The sequence below is a fragment of the Onychomys torridus genome, chromosome 19 (genome assembly GCF_903995425.1).
Source record: "Onychomys torridus chromosome 19, mOncTor1.1, whole genome shotgun sequence".
Classification (NCBI taxonomy): Eukaryota; Metazoa; Chordata; class Mammalia; order Rodentia; family Cricetidae; genus Onychomys; species Onychomys torridus.
The window spans coordinates 31,432,003-31,440,272 of NC_050461.1; the positions used below are offsets into that span (position 1 = coordinate 31,432,003).

Below are 8,270 nucleotides of genomic sequence, written 5' to 3' on the forward strand. Positions count from 1 at the left end.
TACACCTTGCTCTTTTTAAAAAACTTATTTTTTTTACCTTAAAAATTAAGTTATCTATGTGTGTGCACGTTCATCCATGTACTATGGCACGGGTGTTAGGGGATGTGTAAGTCGGGAGTTGGTCCTCAATCTTTCTTTGAGATAGGGTCATTTTCTTGTTTTCCCACTGTATGTGCCTGGCTAGGTGGCCCTTGAGCTTCTGGGGGTCCTCCAATTCTACCATTCATTCCCTACCTCCCCATAAGAGGTTAGGATTACATGCATCTATGCTATGTGTCTGGCTTTTACCAGAGTCCCAAGGATTCAAACTCAGTTTCTCATACTTGCTCAGCAAACACTTTTACTCACAGGGCCATCTTCCAAGACCTCTTTATTTTCTAATATTTTTTTTCCAGTCCAAATCAAAGATCCTTCCTCCTGCTTAATCTGTTTTATATCCCTTCCTTCTTTGACACTGGTAAAAGTTGAGCTGTGTTCCCTCAAAATTCACATTGAAAGTCCTAACCCTTAGCACCTCAGATAAACCTTGATTTATAAATAGGATTTATAATTAAGATAAGGTCACCCAGAGCAAGGTGGACCTCCTAGTCTGGCTGGTATTCTTACAAAAAGAAAAATTTCAGACACAAAGAGAGACATACACACACAGGAAGAATGTGGCGTGAGGAGGGTTGGGTGTTTGCTAAGATAGTCAAGGAACCAGACTAACAATGTCCAGGAGCCAGGAAGGAGACGTACAGCTGACTCTCACAATCTTAGAATTGAGCTAGGGTATGAGGTAATGCATTTGTGTATTTTCAAACATTAAGTATATGGTTTCTTTTGTTATGCCTTCTCTAGCAAACCACATCCATATTTAGATGATTCTGAAATCTAGATTCCTGCTGCTCACTTCCTGTCTAATTGCTGTTGTTTTTGCTCTTTACTCTTTTGGGGGGCTCATTACCCAGTTCTCAAATTACTCACACAGGGAGGTTATTATTTCTTATAAATGCCCAGCCTTAGCTTGGCTTGTTTCTTGCCAGCTTTTCTTAACTTTAAATTGTCCTGTCTACCTTTTACCCCTGGGCTTTTTCCTTTTACTTCTGTATATCTTGCTTTCACTCTTACTTTGTGGCTGGCCCCTAGCATTTTCCTCTCCTTGTTCTCTTGCTCTTTCTTCTTTCCTCCCAGATTTCTCCTTCTATTTATCCTCTCTGCCTGCCAGCCCTATCTATTTCCCTTTCCTGCCTCGCTATTGGTCATTCAGCTCTTTATTAGACCATCAGGTGTTTTAGACAGACAAAATAACATAGCTTCACAGAGTTAAACAAATGCAACCTAAAAGAACGCAACTCATCTTTGCATCATTAAACAAATGTTCCAGCCAGGTGGTGGTGGCCCACACCTGTAATCCCAGCACTTGGGAGGCAGAGGCAGGTGGATCTCTATGAGTTTGAGGCCAGCCTGGTCTACAGAGCTAGTCCAGGACAGGCTCCAAAGCTACAGAGAAACCCTGTCTCGAAAGACCAAAACAAACAAACAAACAAACAAACAAAAAATCCCCACAAATGTTCCATAGCACAAACAAATGCAGCATATCTTAAAATTATATTGTACAACAACTTGCAATATTTTTCCATCTATGTAAATTTTCAGCACAGTGAGACAGGAGCAGCTCTATTACTGTCAAATTGTGATCTGAAGAGGAATCCTTGAACTATCAATGATCCCCCCTCACATTTAGGTATCATTTAAATGGCTAAGGCATTCAGTGCAAATGCCTTGGAGTCTACTGTCATGAAAGGCCAGCTTCTTGTCAGTCTGTCCCTGACCTGGGGAACAGAAAACTTTCTCTGTCTTGGTTTCATTTTTAAAAAGTTCATCATCATCATTGTATTGTTATTTTTAGTTTTTGAGACAGGGTCTCATTATGTAGCCCAGATTGGTCTCAAATTTTCTGAGGCTAAAACTCTTGATTCTCATGTTACAACCTCTGGCATTCTACAATTTTAGGCCTGCACCATAATGCTCTCACCTTACTTAATAATACTAATATGGACACTTTCACTTAGGGTCTCATTCAGATTTCATTTCTGTTGCTGTGATACATACCTTGATCAAAAGCTACTTAGAGGAGAGAGGCCTTACTTGGCTTACAACTCCAGGTTGAAGGGAGTCAAGGCAGGAACTCAAGCACAGTTCATAGAAAACAACAGAAAGCATGGAACGCACAGTTCAGGAACCCTGCACAGGGAATTGTATCACTCACAGCAGGCCATGTCTTCCCACATCAATTAACAATCAAAAAAGTCTCCCAGAAGCCAACCTCAGCTAAGCAATTTCTCAACTGAGACTTTCTTCTCATGTGGTTCTCAGTTGTGGTACCTTAACACTAAAAACCATACAGCATAGGTCTCTATGACAAGGGATGAAATCAAGAAGCTAGGTACTGGAGGGGTGGCTCAGTGGTTAAGAGCATTGGCTGCTCTTCCAGAGGTTCTGAGTTCAATTCCCAGCACCCACATGGTGGCTCACAGCCATCTATAATAGGATCTGGCGCCCTCTTCTGGCGTGCAGAGCACTCATACATAAAATATAAATAAAAAATGAAATATAAAAAAAAGAAATAAAGAAGCTAGCATATTAGGTGGTATTTATGAAATGCTAAACAAAATTATTCATTCCTGTTATTATAGTATGAATGTGAATATGTTACTAGGGCCTGAACCAGGCCAGGCACATACTCTAATACTCTGTTATATTACAGCCCCAGCCTCACTTACTTTTAAAAATTATTTTAAATTAATTAATTAAGCAATCTTTTTTTTTTTTTTGATATAAGGTTTCTCTATATAACAGCCCTAGATGTCCTGGAACTCAATTTGTAGATCAGGCTGGCCATGAACTCAGATCTGCCTGCCTCTGCATACTGAGTGCTGAGAATTATTATTATTTTTTTAAAATAACACCTTTATTTTATTGATACTTTGGGAGAATCTGATGTATCATTATTGTATTACAATCATCTTCCTTCACCAATAGTAAGAGGTTTATTCTCATGGTGCTGTTGATGTGCAGGCTCCTTTTGTATGCTTAGCAAAAGCTCTATGTAAGAGGGTGTGGTTGTGCATGCCTTTAATCCCAGCACTCAGGAGGAGAGACAGAGGTGAGTTTCTGTGAGTTCAAAGCCAACCTGGTCTACAAAGCAAGTTCCAGGACAACCAGGCCTGATACACAGAGAAACATTGTATCAATAAAACCCAAGATTAACTAATTAATTATAAATATTATATAAGTATAAAAAATTAATTATAATATAAATATATTTGTTATTTTTTGTTTTTCAAGATAGGGTTTCTTTGTTAAACAGTCCTGGCTATCCTGGAACTCACTCTGTAGACCAGGCTGGCCTCATACTCAGAGAGATCCATCCGCCTCTGCCTCATGAATACTGGAATTAAAGGCGTGTGCACCCACGGGCCGGTTTTGCATATATTTGTGTAAATGCCAGAATGTGCTGGGTAAGAGTCACTAACCTCTACATACATTTTCTGCCACCTTTGCCAATATCTAAAATTGAGAGTCTTACTTTAAAGATTATGAAGTAGGAGAATCTATATTTAAAACAAAAATCTTCATCACAAGTGTGCCCATTAATTATATAGAATGACTATATAACCAGGATTTAAAAGGGGGAGTTGCAGTTGCTAAAGGCTTCCTGCTGACTGAAAGGCATTTATTAGAGTGGACTATTAGGACAGAGAGCCACCACCATCAAAGGTCTGGAGAGAAATCAAGTCTGAACTGGTTTGTACTGTGCTGGGAACACACTAAAATTTAGGCACTAAGCTAAAAGCACTTAACTATTTTTTTCTTGGTATAAAACACTCCTCATTTATTGTTTTCTCCACTTACATTTTCCATCTTTACCAACTAGTCTTTTCTGGGAAAAGAAATCTAATATGCTTAACACATTCACTTTTTTTTTTGTATTAGACATGGTCTCACTATTTAGCCCTGGCTGACCTGGAACTCACAGGTACGTACCTGCCTCTGTCCTCAAGAGGTAAGATTAAAGGCTTGCACCATATGTCTGGTTTGACACATTAACTTTTAATGCTTTTCTATTAAGGAAATTACTTAAACTCTACTTACCACATTCTTTCCCGACTCTGTAATGTTTCAAACTCTGTTCCCAGAGTCAAAGGGCACGCATGCCTTCCGCTTTGCACTCTCCTGTATTTAGCTGCCTGGGACTCTTTAGTTCAAGCCCTTTTCAAATAAATGCTCTCATAAACCCAAAGTCATCATCTCCACCCCACAACATCACAGCATTTGATATTTTAATCTTTGGCTAAAATACTAGCATTATTTTTTTTAAATGTAGGCATTTTTAATTATCGGCAGACTATCTTTTTTTTCCCCCGAGACAGGGTTTCTGGTTTTTGGTTCCTGTCCTGGATCTCGCTCTGTAGACCAGGCTGGCCTGGACCTCACAGAGGTCCGCCTGCCTCTGCCTCCCAAGTGCTGGGATTAAAGGTGTGCGCCACCACCGCCCGGCCAGATTATAATTTTTAAAGAAAAATAAATAAATAAACACTGAGAAAAAATGCGCTGAGGAACTAACCACCTACTGTCAAATAACTTTTTTTAATTACAGAGGTAAGGAAGCACACGTAAGGCTTTAAAGGTGAAACTCAAACTTTTAATAGAAAAGCTAAGAAGGAACTCCACCCATTTTCTGAAATTCCCATGAACCTCATGAGCCTGACCATGATCACTGTATGCACGGGGTTGGCCATTGGAAGCAGTGACTGGCTTGGGCATTTCGTCAGGGAGAGAAGTTAGTGTCTTGTGTATTTGCTTTGGAGGTAGAAGAACTGGCGATCCCTTCAACATTAAAGTGTCTTTGTGGACGTGCGCGGGAACCGGAGTTAGGGTTCTGGAATTCCATTCCCGGTGGCCAAGTCCGGGGTGGACTGTGGGAAGTTTTCAAATGCCAGGATTTCCCCTCCTACAACACGGGGCTTAGATCGCGACAGACCCACAGTGAGAGTGTAACATGGTACCTCAGGGATCCCAGTTTCTGTCAAGCCGCGACTCGGGACAATCTAGGATCCAAACCTAAATGTTCGATTAGAACCGGCTGCTCTCAGGACCAGCTGGGCTGGCTGGAAGCTCTCCTGCAACACGTTGCCAGGGAAGTGGCGTTTGCGAAGCAGCCCACAGACTGCCACATTCACAGAAACTCAGAAAGGCTCAGAAACAAAGGGACAAACTGCGTCCCTCCGGGGAGGGCTCACCCTCATCGGACAGTGTTGCCAGCAGGAAACTACAAGAATACGACGCAGAAATGCTTTGGAAACGAATTTTGTAACGCGGCGGAGGAAGTCGCAGTACGTTTGGCCCCTCACGCATTCCGTAGAAGGAGCTGGTGGGGGCCTCCGCAGGCCACGCCCCCAGGATCCAGGCTGCCCGCCGTAGTGCCTGTTGCGCGTTCCTAAAACCGGAGCTCAGGAAGCACCGCCGCTACCTTACCGCGGAAGCTCCGGAAGCCGGAAGTAGAAACTCCTAAGGCCCGGCACCGCGGGAGCCACCTTTCTAGTGGGAGGAGATGCACATGCGCAAAGGCGTCCAGCAGAGCGCTTAAATACCGTCATGCGGCCACAAGCGGCCTTTTCCCCTGCCGCCGCCGAATTGCGCGGAGGCGGAGGCTCGGGGTGAGTCTAGATGAAACGTGGAGTTTGAGGACTGCCTGTTCTGTTAGTTTTAGTTGTAGGTGCGCGAGGCGTGTCTGGGGGTCTAACGACAACGCTTTTCCTGCTGGTTTTTGTCTTTCAGTGCGTTCAAGATTCGGCCTCACCCGTAATCCACCGCCATGGCCGAGGAAGGGTGAGCTGATGGGCCCAGGCTGGGGCGTGGGCCTCCTGCGGGGCTGGGCTTGTGCTCAGTGCGCCTGCCGAGGGTTCTAACACGGTTCTGACTGCCTTTCAGCATTGCTGCTGGAGGTGTAATGGACGTCAATACTGCGCTACAAGAGGTGCTGAAGACCGCCCTCATCCACGATGGCCTAGCACGTGGCATCCGCGAAGCTGCCAAAGCCTTAGACAAGTACGTGTCTCAGTCTCAATAACTGTGGGTTGTTGCAGCCGGAACAAAGACTGCAGCCAAGGGAAGAGAGCGTGACGTTCATGCGGTTAGCCCAAAAGTTCTGAGTGGCATCCGTTCAACAGGAAACCTAGGAAAAGGTACCAGCTCAGATCTCTCTAGCCCACTTAAGATGTGTGGGTTGCTGTGTGGACTGGGGGTGAGCAGTCGTCCGGTTTGTAAAGCTACAGCGTTTGAGTGATGACTTTGATTGTCGGATACCCCTTCACCCCCTTCATGGGTGAGACATAACAGTCTGACAAACCTGTAGCTCACGGGGGCAATCGGTTTTGCTAAAAGACCAGACGGGGAATTTCAGCTAGTTTGCCAATTAATGTGTTCAATTCAGTAATGGTATTGTAGCAGCGTCTGGGAAATACACCGGCAATTCGTGTCTATTTTCATTGTGGTCCTTAAGCTTATGCATGCATGCTGCCTAGCTTTTCAGCTTGAGGAAAAGTCTGGTAATTTAAACTGTTGAATTCGTTGATGTATAAACTAGTACTTGAATCCTGGTGGGTACCGAAGATCCGGCTGTGAATCTGAACAGTGCTTACTGTACAATACTGCCTTGTCATCCACTTTTTAATTGAAACTTACGATGTGTAACATAACGTGAAAAGTGGTCATGGTTTCCTTAGGCCATACCTTCCCCTAACAAATCATGGTATCTGAGGGATGCATAACTAAGAATAGGTCAATGTTTGTACAGGTACATTGGCTGAAAGTAAAGTCAGTACTTAATTGACTTGGAGAAGTTTGGTACACATTAGCGTGTGCTTTGTTTTGGGTGTTGCTAGTATAGCTAGTGAAGATGCATTGACCTGAAACTTAGACTTAAAAGCTGTGGTTTCACCTTTAAATTTTGCATTTTAGGCGCCAAGCCCATCTCTGTGTGCTCGCTTCCAATTGTGATGAACCTATGTATGTCAAGTTGGTGGAGGCACTTTGTGCTGAGCACCAAATCAACCTAATTAAGGTAAGTAAGCGTTTTCTTTCTGAACTTCAGGAGATGCCTTAGTCTTGAGTCACAGGTGGAGGAGATAAATGTTATCTGGACCTTGATGTTTAAAGCTGCTTCTGTACATCCAGAACTACATGGTAATTCTGACGCTAGTGTGGGATGAAAGGTTTATTGATAGTTGGTGAGCTGTACATGATGACAAATGGCTCCCTCTACTGAACTGCCATGAGGAGACTGCCATGTCACCCTTCTGACACAGCGACCTTTGGGACTTGATGCTTAGTTTTCAGTAGCTTTAATGCCTTCTAATGATAGTTTCTGTTTTTGTAGGTTGATGACAACAAGAAGCTAGGGGAATGGGTAGGCCTCTGTAAAATCGATCGAGAGGGGAAACCACGGAAAGTGGTTGGTTGCAGTTGTGTAGTGGTTAAGGTAAGTCTGGCTTTCATCTTGTGAAATGCTGAGAGCCCTTTAATGGGAGAAAAATACCTCAGCCGGCTTACGATTTCTGTGCTTAAAGATAAACTATAATTTGAGCCAGCCAATTAATCTGCTTATCTCAATGTGCTGCTGCAGAAATTTAAAGAAGGCTGGCAATAGTGATGCCATGTTACGAGCCTTAAGGACAACTGAAGTCTTTAAGGTCCCTGAAAATGGCTACAGTTTCATAAGGCTGGGAAGCATGTAGGACTGAATTAGGTAGCTTAAAAGAACTTAATATTGAAAAGTAATTTGCATCTAATTTTTTTAAGGACTATGGCAAAGAATCTCAGGCCAAGGATGTCATCGAGGAGTACTTCAAGTGCAAGAAATGAATAAATAAAAATTTTGAATCATTTTTCTCCTTGTTTTTTGTTTGCTGCTATAAAATGGGGTCGGTGTTTGTGCAGATGAGTGTTAACAAATTAGACACATGCTTTAAAAATGAACTTTGATCTTAGTTTGATAAATGAGGGAGTCAGGCTTCAAGACCTAAAACTAAAATTAGGCCTGTCATGTCCAGAGCTCCTCACTGGAGAAAGGCCTAGCTTAGTAGGAACACCCAGGGCTAGAGACCTGCTTCAAAAATGGCTGGCTGCTTTCCAGCCTAAAGGTTAAAGGTTCGGTTCTTTGTAGAATTTACAGGCTGTTAAATTGGGATGGAGCATGGGAAGAGATTAGGAAATGAAGGGGTAGA

General features: G+C 43.0%; 1 protein-coding gene and 3 non-coding genes across 4 annotated transcripts; all 4 read left to right on the plus strand.

Annotated features, from left to right (window-relative positions):
• Positions 1-5,616: 5,616 nt before the first annotated feature.
• Rps12 (ribosomal protein S12) lies at positions 5,617-7,931 on the plus strand. The gene is made up of 6 exons (XM_036168951.1): positions 5,617-5,702; positions 5,824-5,874; positions 5,977-6,093; positions 7,006-7,108; positions 7,424-7,525; positions 7,846-7,931. Exons 2-6 carry the CDS (start codon positions 5,861-5,863, stop codon positions 7,906-7,908), a joined length of 399 nt encoding a protein of 132 aa, XP_036024844.1. The 5' UTR covers positions 5,617-5,702; positions 5,824-5,860; the 3' UTR covers positions 7,909-7,931.
• LOC118570755 lies at positions 6,322-6,394 on the plus strand. The gene has a single exon (XR_004943247.1). It is a non-coding gene; the product is annotated as a small nucleolar RNA SNORD101 (small nucleolar RNA).
• Positions 7,279-7,353, plus strand: LOC118570766. The gene has a single exon (XR_004943255.1). It is a non-coding gene; the product is annotated as a small nucleolar RNA SNORD100 (small nucleolar RNA).
• LOC118570761 lies at positions 7,628-7,758 on the plus strand. Its single transcript, XR_004943252.1, has one exon. It is a non-coding gene; the product is annotated as a small nucleolar RNA SNORA33 (small nucleolar RNA).
• Positions 7,932-8,270: the final 339 nt, after the last annotated feature.

Coding starts and splice junctions, on each gene's coding strand:
- Rps12 (XM_036168951.1), top strand. Junction 6,094..7,005: donor GCTGCCAAAGCCTTAGACAA/GTACGTGTCTCA, acceptor TTTGCATTTTAG/GCGCCAAGCCCATCTCTGTG. Junction 7,109..7,423: donor ACCAAATCAACCTAATTAAG/GTAAGTAAGCGT, acceptor CTGTTTTTGTAG/GTTGATGACAACAAGAAGCT.